General features: G+C 35.7%; 1 protein-coding gene across 2 annotated transcripts; it reads right to left on the reverse strand.

The window, feature by feature from the left end:
- Positions 1-6,481: 6,481 nt before the first annotated feature.
- LOC140148611 (C-terminal-binding protein-like) lies at positions 6,482-17,640 on the reverse strand. Of its 2 annotated transcripts, none has more exons than XM_072170624.1 (6): positions 17,487-17,640; positions 14,164-14,352; positions 13,674-13,818; positions 12,562-12,768; positions 9,800-9,924; positions 6,482-9,144 (listed from the first exon to the last, which is right to left on the reverse strand). In XM_072170624.1, the coding sequence occupies exons 2-6, from the start codon at positions 14,341-14,343 to the stop codon at positions 8,749-8,751; spliced, it is 1,053 nt and encodes a 350-aa protein (XP_072026725.1). In that variant the 5' UTR covers positions 14,344-14,352; positions 17,487-17,640; the 3' UTR covers positions 6,482-8,748. The 2 variants fall into 2 exon arrangements, with proteins under 2 accessions (XP_072026725.1, XP_072026724.1); XM_072170623.1 differs by having other exon boundaries at positions 6,483-9,144; positions 14,164-14,371; positions 17,487-17,639.
- Between the last annotated feature and the right edge of the window lie 2,847 nt (positions 17,641-20,487).

The raw sequence follows: 20,487 nt of genomic DNA on the forward strand, positions 1-20,487 counted from the left end.
TCCAAAGCCAGCAAAATATGAATTCAACCCTGGAACATAATGTCATTATGTGTTTAAATGTCCATATGATTTTACATGCACACTCAAATTACAGTAGATCCATTTTGAATCTATTGATCTCAAAGAATCCTTTTAGTATTATTGAAAATACATGTACAGTGGTGGCTTGAGTGGTGATGTTGAACCTGGATGTCAAAAATTGAACTGGCAGGAGTAACCGCTGGTGGCGTATCATATTGTGAATTGCAAGAATTAACATTAACTTATACCTAGATGTGCGATATAAGTTGGACTTGCATAATATTAATATAATAATTTCCAAAACATTTAAACCGACTTGCATCACAACAAAATTCAACTAACCTTGAATTTTCAATGTGACACACATCTTCATCAGATGAAGTCCTACATGCATAATGTTGAGTTGGACTTGCCCATTTGGTTGCTAATTGCCGACTTTTGGTCGAACAAGGGCATTGTGTAACTTTTGAAAATTGTTTATCATCAGCACATATGATTAATATAATATTACATAATTGCATCTCTAGTTATAACACTTTTTACATAATGACACTCTGAAAAATAAACTATTTATAATTACAATATTTCATGCAGAAGCAGGTATAAGCCCCTTGTGCATATGCGATGCAATCAAGCAAAATGAGTTGAAAAATTTGATTTTTAAGTGGAAGCCCCACTTTTGGTTCAAGTTCTTGGGCGAATTAGTCAAGGTTAAAATTGATCCATGTAAATTCTGTTCTGTCTGTCATCAAAGTAACAGGTTTATTGTTAGTTCTGTGGAGAACTGGCAAGGTGGGGCTTCCTGTTCAAGTTGTGATAAAATTCTACGTTAAAACTGCAACATGGATGGAATTGGCAGCATATTGACCAAGAATATCATAGGCGTAGATCCCGGGGGGATGGGGGGATAAATCCCGCTAATATTTTGCCGGGGGCATGGCCCATTTTAGCCACCAAAGTTCAAATTTTTGCGCGCATTTATTCCACTTTTCCATCAGTTTAGCTTCAAAATATGAAAAAAAATTTGCGCTTCACACGCTTTTGTACCATAAACTTATTCTGTCGCCAAAAGGTGCTGGATTCACTACACATTTTTCCAACCCCATCCCCCCCAATGTCAAAAAGAAATCTACGCCACTGAAGAATATTAAATGACTAAATTAATATTGATTTGATTTTGTGCAATAATGTCCATAAGGGGACGTGCCACAATTTAGCATTTTCAGCCTTATGGTATATCAATGACCCCTTTTCGTAGCCCAATTTTGGTATATGGATGGGACCTTTCTTTAAAATTTTCCCAAGAATAGCTAAATTTTGACTCACTGTAGCCAAATTTTTTTTAATTTCAGCTAATTTTTTCACTCGCTGTAGCCACAAATTTCGAACTTTCAAGTAATTTCCCAAAGATAATTTGTTTTAAATTTGGCCAAAACTTGAATTTTGGGCTATCGATGGGTCAAAATTTCTTGAAATATTGGTATATTGATGGGTCCACTTTCAAATTGTCTGTGGTACACTCCTATCCAAACCAAACTTGAATACCCACCCCGGCTAATATGATCCATTGTTTGCAATTTTAGGTCAGCCCTGAAATAACAAGAATTTGGATTCCTGTATCATCTAACCAGGAGTTTTCCCAAGGGGTAGGGGAAAGATAGATTGAAATGGGGGGGGCAGGGCAGGGGAACACAAATCTGAAGGGGAAAAGCTCAAGTGGGAGATTCCCCCATGCTTCCTGTTTTAAATGAAGCTTCCCAAATGTTGTATATGTTTATGAATCTAATACGGTCGTTTTATAATTTCAGTTGGCATATGTACCGGTAATATACATGTACCATCAACAACATAAAATTGTCTTTTTTCTCAATTATAAAATAAATTTATAATAAAAATCATATCAACACAAATAAGGCAGATGAATAATCTTGTTTAATAATCATCAACAATAACTGAACATACTTCAAAAGAAACTGAGTTGTAAAAAATATATAATATATGGAAGTGGAATTTTGTGTTCATTTGGTCCAAATCCAAGAGATGTAATTAAGGGAGGCGTGCACATTTAGGATGCAGGCGATCACAGGCAGGCCTGAAAGCATATTGTCACTCTGAGAAAGTATTTGAATCTGGAGAAGGGGGTTAGTGATTGTCTAAAACATATTTCCAAACATTAGCCAGAAAACTAGGGTAAACTCAAGGAGCTCTTTCCTATCTACATCTAGCTCAACCTCACATTTGTTGTACGTGTACAATTTGTAAAAAGGTGCATTTCACTGGCCAACATGCAAACAATAGCTATATATTGTATTGTAATGAGTACATTACTTAGTAAAATACATCATAATCATAGCTTTTTACATTAAGACCATTTCCAGATAAGACTGAATTGCACAAAAGTTGTCCTCAATGAAAAGATACATATTACTGGAATGTCACCAGTAATTGAAATGTTAACTTCATTGTTGTGCTGTGAAAGCTAACACAGCACTAGCTGGCATGGAAGGCACAATTATACCGCTCTATCCAAAAAGGTCTTATTGTGACAGCAGAGAATTGTTCCTGTTGTAAGCAACACTGAAAATAACAGTGTTATGTACACCAATCTACCCGAGTGTAGAGTACAAAATGAAACGAATGACTGACTGAAAAAACACTTTTATAAAGTGCAAAATACAAGTATGTCCCAATGCCCTAAGTTGGTCAAACACACATCACAGCAGGCAATGTGGGCCAAACAGGGTGCAGTAAAAGTAGTAACTTCTTATGGAAAGACAAGACATGCAGTGTCTTATTATGCGAAGACAAGACACACAGTGATTCATGAGACATGGACAGACTAACTGCACATATTTACATGGCCCAGTTATTATAAGTCTCATCTGTTTCAGCAACTAGCAACACCTCATTAATTCCCTTGACTGTTGGATGTATTGTAATAGGTAGGCTGGAGAAATTTTTTTAATAACCAGTCTGTGGCAGCACTTGGTATCAACAATTAAAATCAACCCATGCTCCGCCATTCAACATCCTAACCAGGATAATATGTAGGAGATGTCACTGAAGCTAAAACAGATTATAGTCATCTATTCTGCAGAAGCCATTAGCAAAAAACAGTTTGCTACATTTTATACATTTTGCTCTTAATTGCCATTACCAAGAAATTTGTATTCAAGTCTTGTGGAATTTCAAGCTCGCTCAGTTTACAATTTTTCAACTTAACCTCTGTGTGGTACTTATTACTGCATCACTGTTTGGTGCAGGAAACCACCAAATATCAAACTGATTAAGCTAATGTGACTGAATAGTTGAGACAGTTTCATTTGATATTTTGCACCGTACAATATGACACATATTTTGTGCTTTGAATGCTTTCTAGTAATACATGTCTGTGCTTTTGAATAACATTTGGTATGGACATACCAGAATCAGCAGAAATTTGAAATGGATAATAGATGCAAATGTAGCATTTGGATACATTTCAAGTACTGTAAACGATAATTGATAATGTAAAATGTATTTCAGTTTTACAATAAAAACATGCAAACATTTAGAAAATGTACCCTGATCAACCTTTTGATAGGTCAACAGTTTAAACTGTTTAAAAACATTTATGTGCAAACTGCAGAGCTACAAAATTAATAACATGGCATATGGTACACAAATCAGTGATTTCAGCAATTTTGTGGCAATGATTCGAAAGGGGATACAAATTATTGTGACTGTCAAAGTATTTCTGATGAGAAAGTAAAACCTCATTAACCTGTCTCCATCTTGCATTATGGAGCACATGACAATGTACCCCCAGCCCCAACTCAACACAAAAGTTGGCAACCATTCGAGTTACCAAATCTTTCAAAAACCCCCTTTGCAATGATTTTTCATCAAATTTACCCCCTTTTTCATACAAAATCGAGGACAAAATTTGGCCAAAACAACCCCTTTTTTGTGGTTTTCAATGACTAGAATTTCAAAAACCCATTTTCAATGACTAGAATTTCAAACACCCCTTTTTGAATGACACTAAATATTGCCATAAAATTACCAGATTTTCTCAAGTACCCCTTTTATCCAAATTTTGCGGACAGTGCAAATTAAATACCCCCTATTTTGCTGATTTCACAGTCAAATTTCGCGGAGAGTCCAACTTAAATACCCACTATTTTTCACGGTCCTTGCTACTGGTAAAAAAATTACCCCTTTTCCGCTATTTGGTAACTCTCATGGTTGCCAATTTTGGGTTGAGTTGGGGGGCCCGGAATGTACCTGTCAACAATTAGTGACCTCTATGCATATTGATGCAAAACACATGAAGAGTTCAGATGCAATGCTGATAAATGCCATTTTCAAACTTACAGGCCACCAACATTATGCCCTAAAGTGCTAGCTTTAAATTGAAACTCGACTTTCAAAATTCCAAAGTAAATTTTTGAAACTATGATCAAAGAAGCATTGGGTTTTTTTGCATCTGTAATCTTCAAATTCATATAATACAAGTAAAATTCATTTGCGACATGATGCATATTTTGATTATGAAAATTAACTTGCATTTCCTGAGATATTAATATTTGTTTGTTCTAAACAGAAGAATACAAAAAAGTTCACTACTTCTGGTGATCAGATTTTAAAATAAATCTCAAAGATAATCTGATAAACCCATCTTGCTTTATGTCACGCATGTGTCCATATTTCACATGTATGGAACATGTCATTTTTTTCTACCACAGTATCACATTGTGTGTATACATGCTATTTAATTCAAAATAATCTTCCTATCAATCATATAGAATTACATTTTATTTGGGCACTCACATCGACAATCCAATATGTGTACAAATGTATATTCTTTGGTTCACAACAAGTTAGTGACGTATGTGTGTATTTAAGTTGACCGCGTAGAGTGTATACGCATAGGTACAAAGGCAGTTTGCCGGAATGTTTGCGGCGCACACTGCGAAAAAGCATTAATGTTACTACCAAACTTATAGTGAACCAATGTGTAAGTAAAGATTACCATTACCCTGTTGAAAATAAAAACTATATACAGGAGTAAACACTATGGTTATACATTTGCAAAGTATAGTCTTGCATTTAGGGCTCATATTGAAATACCCTACCACGTTTTCACACAGAAAGAAGGCAGGATTCCCCTCGCTAAGCGCGTGCCTCAGGAAAGCTCGGTCATAAAACGGATGGATTATATGCATCAGTGATACACCCTGCCCAGGATTTTAACAAAAGAAGGCTAGCACAGGAAAGCTGCAGGATGGCGCACACCTTCCTGTGTAAGGGAATTTCAATATGAGCCCTTAAGCACTTTGTCTCGCATAGTTGAAAAATATTACTCCTTTTTATCAAAATAATAGAAATAAAACTCAAAATACACCTTCATTTTCATTTTCTGCAACTGCACCTCACACTATAAACACAATCAGCAAAAGTTGTGACAGCAATGTTGGTGACAAATATAAAGTTACTTCTTCAAAATACATTAATGGCTTTAATGCTATCAGGCAATTAAAAGAACATATAGTGGCCCATCAAAGAAGTGATATCAAATATAAAGTTTATAAAGATTATTATATAGATATGTATAGAATGTTTCAACACACTGATTAAATTAAAGGCAGTAAGCATGCAGCAAACTCTATTTCAGATATTATCTGGTTGATCCATTGTAATACTACACTGAGACAAAATATACTAAATTTTTAATTGCACTAAATATTTTGCGTTTTTGATATTAAAGTTAAAAGTTGTAAATGTTTAAAAGTTTTTAGTATGACAGAAATAACATCAATGTATCTATGTAACAATTAGAATTATTATAACTGTTGGTACTGACCATTTTCTTCAACACTATATCACATACTCATAATATAAGAGACAAAAACATTATGTATATAATATAGCTTTTACAAATCTAGCTTTGACCTGGGAAACAACTGGGCACCATTAAGGTAAAAGTTTCATAGAGGCTAGATTTCTTGAAACAATGATCCTAGTAGGTGAAACATTGAACTGTTACTTGCTTGAGCAATATACCTAGAAATTGCAACAAAATTGTATGCTTCAAAGGCTGATTCAGTTTTAGTACACATAAAGCAGAAAGACATGGAAAGCCTAATGCCTGAAACTGACAACAACAAATGAATAGTATTAAGGTGCTTTTGTTTGAATAGATACAAATCAATCTACTACACAACATTCCAATGACAAAATGACCACATCACATTTCTCTAAAACACTCAAGTTTCCATGCAGGGGAGCAAACAACTATAAATCACTTCACTGCAGTGGCGTAGCCATGGGGAAACAGGGCAAACTGCCCCACAGACATTTTCAGGGGTCAAATGGGGATGGCAAAGAGTAAAATGTCATAAAAAGTTGGAATAAAAAATTGACAAATGGGTACAACAATTTGTCTTTCCCCCTCACACTACAGTCTGTCCACTTAGAAGTACAAACCAAATCTGTGGCATCGGGGGTCGATGCTTTGCGTCACACGCAACCCGTAAAGAGCGTGGTGCACAAATCACGCAGCAGTTGGCGCGCCAAAGAAGCATTGCACAGAAATAATTATTCTCATACCTCCCGTTTCCGAGGTCTATTTACTTTGTACTTCTATGTGGACAGACTATAAAAGGACGGCTACGCCACTGCTTCATTGTCAGGATACCTTTCTTTTGTGACTAGGAGAGAGCCAATTGTTTTGCAGAATTTTTTTAAAATTAAACAGTCTGTCATGGAAGACCTCTAATTATGCACAAAATTGCACCTGGAATGTGAATTGGCTTTGTTATATTGTTATAAGACTAAAAAGGTTGTTTTTTATGTAATATGATTTGCAATCTCTCGCGAAATAAACAGTAATCATGTTAATCCCCTGGATCTGTCGGTCATGAATGTATGGCTCCTTTTTACATGGATATTAGACAACTTCATTTTATAAATTCCAAGAAAGTAACACTTAAGAAGAAAGAAGAAGTACAGTATGTGATACATGTTACTATACTATTTTTCACCTTGGCGAGTCGGCGACATCAGTGCACATTTCATTATGTACAGCTCCAAATTGTGCGAGTTCGCTCCAAGTGCTGGTGTACACAGGTACACGTCTCAAGATGCTTCATCAATGCACACATGAAGCACTTTGCCTCCACACTTTGATGGGTCAGTGACTCACCAAGATAAAACATATATGCAGCCTCATCTGCATTTTGTATCATTCTCAACCGCTAAATTCACAAGTGTCTTCCCTTCTCACTAGTATTATATGGAATGCAACATTTGATTTATCGTCGTTCAAGGAACAAACCAACTATTTTATGGATCATACTAGCCTGGTTGCTTTTAAGTCAGTAACACACCTTGCTGAAGCTATTTACTTTCAAACAGTTTGTTTTCCACAAGACTCAGTTTTCCCTAAGACTTGAATACTGGTACTGTAAAACTTCCATAATAGTGCAATTTCCATGTAATCCATTCTTAAACTGGAAATTGATATTCACGTAAGCTTCATTTCTTAAGTTATATGAACTTGGCTATCCCTGTTCAGCTTGAAATCAATGCAAAAAGCAATGCAATTCGCCAGCGAAGTGTTACGTGTAATCCGATTATCACCATGTCAACTGGATCACGCTTTTGAGTTCTGCACCACGATCGAAATGATCGCAACACAAAGTCTATAGCATGTACTACCAATTCCAAAAGGTGCGTGATCCAGTTACCAGGGAGTTACGTAACCACTTCGCTGGCGAATGCAGTAACCATTGTTGCAAAATCTATGCCAGTAGTACTGTTAAACACCAACATTTTACAAGTATTCTTAAATGTGGGGACATTTTTAATATTTAAATCACAATTTAAGTTCGCAAAATCTAATTAATTATCAAGATCATTTTGAATGGTCTTCCATAGCAGACTGCTGCAAAAAATGGGGCTTTTTCCTAGTCACAAAAGAAAGTTGTTGTAAAATCAAAGTGTTTCACAGTAAATCAAACATATGTATTGCTGGTATTCTCCAAGCTCAACAGTAATATTTCATTTTCTCTGGAGTTCATGCAAGGTGTAATAAATTTTAGATATTTCAGAGAGTTAACAGTGTCTAATTAACTATTTGAGCCACAATTTAGCAAACATATTATGCACCTCAAGTCAGAATATTTCACAAAACTGAACAAAACCAAGCATACAAATTATTACAAAACCAAGCATAAAAATTAATTAAACCAAGCATACTTAATTGCTTGTGCAATACAAACATGATGACACCATGTCTGATGTTGGCATAAATACATAAGTGTGATTGTAGCTCAGATATAAGCATAAGCATCAATGAGACAAAGTATCTTATAGGGACTTGCATTGTACTCATTTCACCTTGGTGTATTTTGCTCATTTTATTGAAGATCTCAAGTATTTATCAAATCTGGCCTTGCTTGATTCATGAAGCATACATGGACAAAACTTCCTTTTTTTGTTTAACAAAACGAAGCAACAATCTGCAAAGTGCACACAACCTTCACCCCCAAAAGAAAGCCTTGAATATATTCTCAGAACACCTTGATAGTTAGTATTTGACACCTGACCCAAAAGTTGGTTTGTTCCCTAAAACTTTACAAAATACACCTTTAACAACTAGCTTTATTTCCTTTCAGAATCTTCATTCAAAGAGTGACCAAGTTGCATAGTTGTACCGCCACAGGGCACTTAAATTTCCTGATTTTATGGAAAGAATCGGGCATTAACACAATTACGCATTGGTTTATCAGTAAAATAGGCCAATACATCTTTAGCTGCTGTCTTTCGCATTTCTACTAAACTCTGATCGCTGTAGAATGCACTATGAGGTGTACATATCAGATTTGGTGCATCGTGAAGCGGTTGGTCCGGAGTATAGGTAAATGGCTCCTTTTCATGCACATCAAGACCTGCTGCTCCAATATGACCATCTTTGAGGGCGCGTGCAAGAGCTTCTTCATCAATGAGACCTCCTCTAGCGGTGTTGACGATGAAAGAGCCTTTCTTCATTTGTCTCAATTCATTTTCACCTATGAAATGGAAGTTGTCCTTTGTGAGATTGCAGTGCAGAGTCAAGCAGTCAGATTTTGCAAGGAGTTCCTATGGTACAAAGAAAAAAATGAAGCATGTGTAAAATATATGCAGCTACTCTCCGATTTAGTGAATTAATCGGACAGCTAGGTTATGTACAAAGGTATAGGATGCAAGATTCTGAAAACAATAATAAAGTTGATCAGTTACTGCATTGGAGCTGCAGAGTGGATTGATAATTTTACTTCCGTCCAGTGAACCGGCATGGCGGATGGATGGACAGATAGCCAACCAAAGAACCATCTGTGCCATAATATAAGCTCCACACAACACATTTTGTTGTGGGGTAGGAAAATGACTATTCTAAAGAATAGTTTTTATTATTTATTTCATGAAATACAATCACCAAATCAAATGTGCTGGTATGGATGAAAAGGGTTTATTTCGGAATTGACCACACTATCATTGTCTATACCCAGGCAGATTGACCATGCCTTCAGTCCTATAATGATTATGAACCCCTTATTTATTCAGCCCTTGCATAGCTTTTAATGATTCTATAGAGCTAATTTGAATATCAGAGGTTGGTGACCAAATCTCATGCATGTGTATGACTGTCACACAATTTAGCTTTAGCATACTTTCAAAGGGCACAATTTTTTAACCAGAGACCCATGCAAAGACTACTTTTTCTTGTTTTTTAAATGAAATGTCTTTCACTTACCTCCAGAGACATTGCTCTCTTGATAACCAAGGCTTTTTCTATACTATGGCGTAAGTATGGATCATAGAAGAGAACCTTGAGTCCAAAAGCCTTTGCCCGCACTGCTACCGCTATGCCAGCATTACCTACAGATATGAAGGATTGTGATAGAGAAATTACCAGAAATTAATTTGTAGTTGCAATAAATGACAAGAATATACATATTTAGCTATTACAAAGCATAACTTTTCTTGATATTATGAAGTGGACATTTGGTTCTCCCTAAAATATGCCTCCCTGGGACACTAGGGAAAAGTGGGACAAGTGGCAAAATTTGTAGCAAATGTCCATGCAATACTTATCCCCATTTTTGTACCACAGCCTGTTCAACCCACCTAAGATTTGACCAGGTTGTAAGTAAATGGAAATTCTAAATTTTTTGGAAAATTCAGTTGAAGATCACAACTCCTCAATAAAGCTATTCGCTGTTGAGGTGACGTAATTAATCAGATTAACTATCACAGCCACAGATGAATACAATTTTGAATATATCGTCCTGGACTACAAGCAGGTTGCACTCATCACCTGTGCATGTCTGCAATCATAGATTGAATACAATTCCGCTCTTTTCAAAGATACTTATCTTACAGGTGCGAGTGATCAGAATGATATAGTTCAATGCATTTGTACCGCATGAACGTTGTAGTGCAGGGCGATATAGTCAAAAATGGTATTTATCTTTTGCTATGGTAGTAAATCTGAATATTACATATCTTTGACAGTGAATGTCATGTTTGGAACACCGGAAATTGTTCAAATTATGTCCTTTGTGTAAATCTACACAGAATTACGATGCAGCACAGAAATCTTCTATTGATGGATTATACAGCTTTATTCCAAATGTTCTTTAATCCTCTACATAGTGTCTTTACACTATAGTCTATATCTTACACCATTTGAGGATACACCAAAATCTGTTTTACTATTCCTTCTCCCCCACCCACACCTTCCTCATGTGACCTGGTCCCCATACAGAGACTGGCACTTGATGGTCTTGTCCTGGAAATGCTTGCTGTCCCCCATTAAACAATATCACAGAAAACTATGCCTTGCATATAGGTGAATGTAGCAATATGATTGACCTGCCTAGTGGATATATGGTAATTGAATCATTATTGCCTGAAGTGTAATAGTTATTGCACGGTGGATAAACCTACAATTTACAGGGCAAAGTATTATAAGCCGATTTAATTTAGCTGTAGAGCACAGAGTTGCGGTATTATGCAGCCACATTGTAGGTCAATCTGCCACACCAACTAATTTTGATGTCAAATACGATTAAAAGTCATATTAAATACCAGACTAGGAGCAATATATTTTTAATGAAAAATTATATTGTTTTCTGTAATACTGTAAACATGTAATAGTGTCAATTTATAAAGACTATTCATCACATCAAACAAATGTGATGTGGTATATCAAAAGGACACACTTTTGGGTATGATTGTAAATGGAAAAATAGCAAAAAATCTGCCCGGGGTGACTTTTTCACAATTTGGGTTTGTTGCAAATTTGTGATGTTAATGTTTAAAATATTGTCTGATAGTTTCAGAGCGGAATATAACTGACATCTTGTATTTTTTGACATGTTTTTCAAGGTCATTGGTACTCTCAACATTGTCAATAATATTTTTAAAGGCCGATATCTCAAGTTCCAATTTTATAATATCATAACTTACGAGCCCAATATCTTCCGAATGTCCGATTTCATTCGGGGAAAACAGCATTGTGGAGCAAAATATCTCTATATTTAAGATATGTAAAACACTCAAAATTGATAACCTGCCCAAAAGGGTCTCTTTTTGATATGACACGTCACATATATGGAAATAGAAAAAAACAAAACAAGATTATATAATAGGATGAAACTGAATGACTACATCACATACTGAAAGGGTGGTGTAAGGTCTGAGAGATAGTAACAAACATGGTATAAGACAAACAAGGCATCTGGAAAATGAATCATTTTACTCTTTTGCATGTTACATAATTGGGTATTGTGCATATATACAATGTATAAGCTCTGGAAAATGTTAAATATTGGGGAGGAGGGCATTCACAGATTCCACATGAGGCCAAAGGTTGGAGGGTGTCCCCCTCTGGTGCAGAGTGTAGAAGCTTTTAAAATATGGTGCATGCATTTTACCTTAGATTGTGAATTTTACCTTAAAATTCCGAATGTTACCTTGAAATAATGCATTTTACCTAAAAATTGTGAATTTAAAATTGTTTTCTGGCACATTTCTGTGTATTCTGATAATTCATTATTTCTCCTATTGGCCCCAAGCAGCCCTCGAATTAAGGATCTGAAGGGGCACGGCAACTTTTTTAGGGCAAGTTGATAATTGCCTTGGATTTTCACTAAAAAGGCAAGGCAGCACAGCAGTTTGTAATATTTCAAGAGGGCATCATGGCAACTGTTGAAAATTTGAGGAGGGCACCAAGGGAAAGTGAAGAAAACACACACAAACATAGATAGATAATTTTATAATGAAGGGGCAGGGCTGGGGCACAGATGGCAACTTCATTAGAGGGCACGGCAAGTGACTGCCTTGAGTAAAGGACATATTTTGAGGGCATTACGGCAGTGGGGATGGACACCCACGGCAAAATGCCATGTGTGCCGTGGGTTAATTCGAGGGCTGGCCCCAAGTCACAAGCTAATACTCTAATTTAAAATGAGAAAAATTAACAAAAGATAATTTAATTCAATAAAATCTTACCTAATCCAATTATTCCAAGAGTTTGACCTCTGACCCTAGTCGCACCTCTGCCTGCTGCTGCAATCTCTTCTACACCATGTAACTTCTTACCATCCTTGATCATATTTGCATACCAGTGCATTCTACGATGCAGGTCTAAGATCATACACATGGTTAAATCAGCAATCTCTTCCACTCCATAGTCAGGGGAATTGCACACTGAAATACCTGAAATTAATTAATACAGCATTATAATACATCAACATTGTGATGATGGTTTCCAACCAATATTTCAGTGAGACAAACTGGCATACAAACAAGTACAAGGACTGAAGTGTACAAAGAGTCTCTGTGTTATAAGAATACTGTAATACCTTGAAACTTCACCTTTTACAGATAATTTATATAATTAGTTACAAACACATTCAAATAAAATTTATAGACTATATATATTAAATCATGTATTTAAATTCCATTCATTGTATGCTCAGATTCCCAATATATGATCAGATTCCTTACTTACACACTTATAGCCAAATAAGGAGCTTGAAAGATGCAAGTAGCAAGGATGCCAGTTTTCAGGCAATTGCCTGATTTCCTACTTATTGTTACTCCAAATTTCTTCACTTTTATTTATTTTCAGCCTGTTTTGAGATTTTGTAGCCCAAATTTGCACACCTTTTCAGACTTTTCCTGGAGAAACACTTCAGGCTACTGGCACCCAAAGCATAGTTTTTCAATATTTCATTGATGACCAATTATACATCAGCCTTCGGTCAAAAGGAAAAGCTTTTTAAAAGCAAAAAACAACCAAAAGTTTAATTGTTTCGTGTCAATCAGGACATGTACAACGTATACTAAAATATGCTTAAATTATTATTATAGGCCTTATGCTGACACATCGGAAATTCCAAGTTTGTTGAATTTGTTGTGCTGAAAAAAGCCACTTTAAACTTTTGGAAATTGTTTGTCACCAACATGTATGAATTTTTATGATCGATATTTAGGTATATTATAAAATAGGTTTACATGTAATATGAAAATTGATTATAAGTTTGTGCACCACTGTAGGTTGATTTTGTATTCTTTGGGGTTTAAATTTATTTTAGCCTTACAACAGTATCATCATATACCTTGCTCTGCAGCAGCTTTGATGTCGATGTTGTTGTAGCCTACACCAAGACGTCCAATGATCTTAAGCTTCTTAAATTTGGCCAGTGTCTCTTTCTCCAAAGTCAAGGTGTGGAACATGAACACAGAGACTGCTTCATTGTATACCTATATGATCAATCAAATAGCACAAGTTTCAAAGTCTTCAATATTATGTTGTGCAATATTGATGTTGAACATCGATTCAATATTACTTTTAAAAAAAATGAGATTTAAATTCTAATTTTGTAATAAATATGTCAAAAATATTTTGTACAAATAACCTCAATCAAAACTGTTCTTCCCATAAACACTTAAAAACCCCAATAAATGGATGTGATAAATTAATATTAACTTTGTATTTGGATCAGTTTGGGAAGGCAATCAGTAAGACAACTTTGCAATTTTGCCCGCTTTGGAAATTTTGCCACATACTGACAACATAATAGAACCCCCCGGCCCCCAAGAACTTACCAGTTCTGTTACTTCATCTAGAGACCTAGCATTAATGTGGGCCACTGTTGCAATATCTTTAAGAATGTCCCATTCCACATCAAAATCCTTGCCATCTAAAAGCACAATCAATGGTTTGGTGGACTGCTTTAGCTTGGCTTCTGCATCAGGAGCTTTCAAATCTATTGGTCCATCCGCCATTTTCGATTTCTAGGATAGGGAAATAATTCTGTTTGAAAAATAAATTCAAAAACATTTTAGAAGATGTTTTTACAGAACTCAATATGTAACATGTAAAAAAAACTTGATGTAGGAGAATAGTTCTGATTCCTTTAACACACATTTTCTAATCACATACATACATAACGTGTTTCACATTATCTTCCTTAAACGTTAAAGTAGATATGGTACTTGGAAATGTTCCTTAATTAAATACTCAGTACATTGTGATTGCCACACCAACATAGTATGACTATGTATATACATTAATAAAGTATTACTACAGTGTCTGGCTCTCTTGACCCCTTACCTACAGAATTAGAAGTTCTCTGCCAGTGAACAATGAACCCAAATGTAGGGTAACACATAGCACAGTGTATTTTTAAGGTTCAAAAACATTCCAATTCTTTACAATTCATGGGAAATGGAAATAGTGTCTGTCTGATCCTAAGGCTGGACAAAATATTGATGTAGAGTTATAGACTTGAGTTGTGTGACTTGGACTCTAGTCACTATTTTTGTGACTTGACTTGCAACCTTTGCAAAATGACCAGACATACTTGTGACTTAGACAAAATAACTTGGACTTGACGAAAATGACTTGTTACCAACGCAAGTCTGAGGTTACTATCCCTGTTAATTGTATCATGGATGGATGTACATAGAATTGATGAATATATTAGTACAATTATTACATCATGGATTATTTGTTGGCAGACCTCTTGTCCGGCATAACCTGAACTATAAATAAATAAATAGTGCCCTCAATCTGCTTGAGAAGGGTTTGGGCTTGAGAAGTAAAAGTGTGAACTCGGGAGTTCCGTTCTGAACAGTGTGAACTCGGGAGTTCCGTTCTGAACAAACTAGAAAACTAATACCGGTACAGTGAAAATATATCGCATCAGGACTCAATCAAACTATACTCTGTGAATCCAAGATGTCTTTCTTTATGCATTCTCGCAAACTTAGTTACAAGATGTTCTTTCAATTTATAATACAGGAGATGCTGTAGTGCAGCCTGCTAGCCATCTAAGCTTATGTTGTTGGCAATTCAAGTCACCTGTTTGTTATTAAGTATAGCTGTGACCATTTGTTGAGCTAAAAAATTCTAAATTATTTCCAAATTTGAGCTTAAGGGATCTGGAATGAGCGTTTCGACAGTATTTTTTGTGGGACGTGGCACATCAGACATATCGAATTGCATGAATTCTGAATACGAAGAATGTCTTTCTGGTATCAAATAATTTTCATTTTTTGAAATTCACGATATAATACAAATTTTATGACAAATTATTAAAATTTGATATTTTTCACATTTTTGATATATCAGTCCTCAAAATAAATTTTATAAATCTAATGACATATTCTTAATGTGTATGTAGCTGGGAGGAAAAGCCGATGATCAATTGAAAATTTTGACCTTTCATATTGAAGATATGGATTTTTTTTCCCAAAAAGACCTAATTTTTTGGTGTTTTGGGGAAAAAATCCATATCTTCAAATACTGAAAGGTCAAAATTTTCAATTGATCGTCGGGTTTTTCTTCAAACCTACATACACTTTATAGTATAAATCATCAGATTTATAAAGTTTATTTCGAGTACTGTTAAATATCAAAAATATCAATTTTTAATCATTTGCCATAAAATGTGTATTACATTGCGAATTTCAAAAAATCAAAATTATTTGATATCAGGACATTCTTTGAATCTTCGTATTCAGAATGCAATTTGATATGTCTGATGTGCTCTAATGTTCCACAATAAATCCAAACGTTCATACCCCACCCCTTAAAGAGCTACAATTGTCAGATTATGAGGCTCAAAGAACTGGAGCAGATCCAAATTTGGGGCTTAAAAGGAGCTCCCACTCCCAGAGAGCCTGAAAAAAGGGACATTGACCACCGCACATACCCGTACCACCTTTACATGTTTTATAGCATAATAAGTGTCCCCCGGATATATCTGGTATATTCTGATGATCCTTTTAAAAGCACTGAAAGATTGAGTCTGTGCAGACTCACATTTGGATATTTTGATGCGAGCAATGTACTATGGCAATGCTTTGCCGCTGCCGCAGCTTTTCTGCAATACCATGCTGGACTGGGCTGCATGGAATTGAAAAGATCAGTAGGCTAATGTTGCTGTTACTTAGTAAACCCATGTTTGTTTTTTTGTTTATCATGCAGCTAAGCATGAATATGATAGGTCAGTTCAGCATATGTGTGCTCAGTGCAATTTTGTGTGCTCATTGCAGTTTTGTGATTGAAGTTATACCAGCCTTATAGATTTAGTCATTTAAATATACCACTCACATAAAACAGAATTAACACAGATCGACTCATGTGCTATAGGCATGAATCCCATGATACAGTCACATAAAACCAAATCTGTGGCATCGGGGGTTGATGCTTTTGCGTGTTAAAAAACGCGAGATGTAAACTAAAGAGCGTGGTGCGCTCAGCAAGTACAAATCGCGCAGCAGTTGGCATGCTATTAAGAAGCATCTACATATGCATTGCACTGAAATAATTATTTTCATACCTCCAGTTTCCTAGGTTTATTTACTTATAGGGTCATATAGTATAAAACCCTACATATTTTATATGTCAACAACAGCTGTGCCTGTGCTGTGGGACTTTCACTTCTTCCTTGCAGTTTAATATAAATCCGGGGGGGGGGGGTCACTCCCATTGTGGCCAGCACACCATCCGTGATAATAAAAACACGTAAAAAGAGTAGCTTTTCGCGGATAGGCACGATACGCGCGTATCGTGTTTAGGGTGTCAAAAACATGATATATTGGAAAAAAGGGTTGCAAAATTGCAATTGCTAATACGCGGAAATGAAATTTGATGCAAGGAATAAAATCCCTGTTTAGGGTGTGAAAACACCTGTTTCGGGTATCGTTTTAGCCAAGGGTCAATGAGGGTTAAATCCTTGTGTAGGGTGCTTTTCAAAAGTTGATTATCGTGGATGGTGTAGGGCCTACAGGCCACAATGGGAGTAATGCATGAGCTATATATGAGTATATAAACGACATATTTATTTACTCAGTTTCATATACTGGTAACTAAAATGCATGAATGTATCTATTGCATGATTAATTCATAATTGTAAGCTTACCAATCAAATGTTAATGCAGCATGCAGCTCTGTGACTGTGTATAAATAACTTGCATCTACCGGTTTCGGTACTCAGTATAAATTTTAAATGGCAGCAATCAGATGTTGATCAGGCATTCAGGATCAGGAAGCAATGAATACAACTGTAACCTTGCACTCACATTGACCTTCCGAGCTGACACCATGCAGAGAGTTGCTGGATACGAACGTGATTGGGCCACTGAAACAGAGCATGTACATTCACCCCTAAAATGAATAAGAATTAATTATCAATCATCCCACCATACACTGACATCGCTATACTGTGGAATGTACCACTTTATTGAGGGTAACAGTTCGAATTGGGAGATGATGGGGTAAAAGGATTTTGGTACCATACTCGGCACCATCCAGGCACCAATGATAAACATCTGCTCCATCCCACCCAGTATTTAGCCAAAGCTAGAAAAGTGGGCGTGGCAGAGATTTTATTTAGAAATAAATAATGTAAATTATTTGAACCACAATTATATAAAGAAGCACATCAACAACCAGGTCAGAAAAGAAATTTAGAAAGGAATTTAGAAAGAAATTCGGAAAGAAATTTAGGAAGAAATCAGAAAGAAATAAATTTTAGAAAGAAATAATTTTAGACAGAAATTTAGAAAGAAAGAAATTTAGAAAGAAAGAAATTTTAAAGGGAGTGTTCATTAATACTTTGGTAGGGGGGCTGGTCTTCCTCAAATTTTTTGCTCAAAAACTTTTTTGACCCCCTTGATGGACCGCTAAACTTTTTTTTGACCCCTTGACAGACAAAACTTGTTGACCCCCCCCATTATCGTATAACAAACATTATACTTAATAGTGTTGTTTCCAGTGGTGTGGCATCTGGGTCACATGTCATTGAGAGCTATTGAGGGAGGCAAATGTTTGAAACATTCCCGGTGGGACAATTGCGCATGAAATACAAGCACAAGGAAATTTTCATTTTATACTTAAAGGAGTATTTTGTGATCCTAGCATCCTCTATTTATGTCATTTTTCATTAGATATCCACGAAAAAACCTATTCCCAAAATTTCAGTTGATTCCGATTTTGCGTTCGCATGAGTTATGCATGATTATGTGTATTACACTGCTCCATAGACAATGCGTTGTAATTTCGTTCTGGTGCACCAGAACGAAATTCAAATTTCACGATATCTTTGCTAAACGAATTAATCTGCAAGAAATATTTTGTACATAAACATTATGTAGCCAGAGGTTTCCAGTGATATAAAAATCTCAACTTTTTTGAGAAAAGTGGGGGATGAGGCTATGGATCACGAAATGCCCCTTTAATTTAGATTTGTCCCAAATCAGGGTGTTTATCTGATTTTACATTGATAAATGAAATAGAGGATTTATTTAGAGGTTCATGACATAGGCATGTCAGCATAATTTGGATCCGTGGCTAATGCGCGCGAACCGCACACAAAATTTGGCCATATTGAAGCTTGAATGGTCAAATATTGTTAAAATTGGAACTAATTTATGCAAAAAGCTAAAATGGTCAAATGTGAGATTAATTTGGTCACACAAATGTACACAGGTATCAGTTTTGGCCCCCGCCAAAGACCGTGGCACCTGGGCCTGTGCCCACTCTGCCCTATGGCCAATCTACCCATGGGCTTATGTGTATGTGAGAAATAGTAAACTGAAGTGTGTAGTTTATTTGCAATATTTTCTTGATTTAGTTGTATTTTGATCAGATTGGTACATAATCATGTTTGTAGCCTACTTTGAAGAGATATAAAATTCTATGATAAAAAGTGCCAGTATTTCTTAGCCCAACCCAGATGTTGCATGTTGCTGATCATCTTTAATGTTATATTAATTAATAGATTTGTGTACACTAAGTGCCATCATTTTTTCAAACAAAAGCACTGAAAACCCAAACTTGCCCATGTTAAAAGTGATATTATAGGGGGTCTCAATGCGCACAACATTTTTTGGTTTTAAAGTGGAAAACTTTTTTGCCCCCCCTTCCTACCACCTAAAACTTTTTGGTCCCCCCTCTTTTAAGGTCCAAAGCCTTTTTGGCCCCCTCCTTTTACCAGCCCACCCCACCAAAGTATTTCTGAACACTCCCTTAGAAAGAAATTTAGAAAAGAAAGAAATTTTTTTTGGTACATAAACATTATGTAGCCAGAGGTATCCAGTGGTATAAAAATCTCAAAAAAGTGGGGGGGGGGATGAGGCTGTGGATCACGAAATGCTCTTATAATATATCATGACAAAATTTTAATTCGGTAATTCTGTGCCAAATATTGTAAAATGTCAGGAAAGTTTTAAGCCAAACTAATGAGGTAAAGTGAAAGAAAATTCACCTAATATCTTCAATAGGGGATTTAAGTCATGCAAACTTGCTCTGTTGTCCTAAAAACATAATGAATTTGGCTGAACCAATTAGGTGATGTATAAACATTACAAATATGCTAAAAAAATCATGTTTGAAAACATTTGAACAAACTTATTGTAAAGGATCATATATTTTGGTTTAATGGGGCTTTAACCCTGGAATTATGGAAACTTTTGGGACTCATAACAAAATTGTTGGTCTAAAATATATAAAAGTATACATATTTAGAATTGAAATGAGTTGATAAATCCATCTGTGATGTCAATTTTGGGCACTAAAATGCTTAATTTTGGAGAAAATAAAAAAGGGGGTTTTGACCACTTTTTTGTGGTCACCGTAACAACCGGTAAAGCCCATTCCCTAAAATAAAGTTCTTATTTTATAAAGTTATCATCGAGGAATGTTTTATGCATGGTATATGCACTTTTCAATCTTGCAAGTAGCCAAACTTCCTCCGTGGACAGAATGAAAAACGGATACATTACTTTAAAAGGGCATATCTTCAAAAGTTATGAGCCGATTGAAATAATTGTTTCGGTTTATGTAAGCTAACGAGTAAAGGCTTCCTTACATACCAACATGTACTTGATCAACTTTTCTGAAATAGGAGAAAAAGAGGGCAC

Source organism: Amphiura filiformis, chromosome 3 (genome assembly GCF_039555335.1).
Source record: "Amphiura filiformis chromosome 3, Afil_fr2py, whole genome shotgun sequence".
Taxonomy (NCBI): Eukaryota; Metazoa; Echinodermata; class Ophiuroidea; order Amphilepidida; family Amphiuridae; genus Amphiura; species Amphiura filiformis.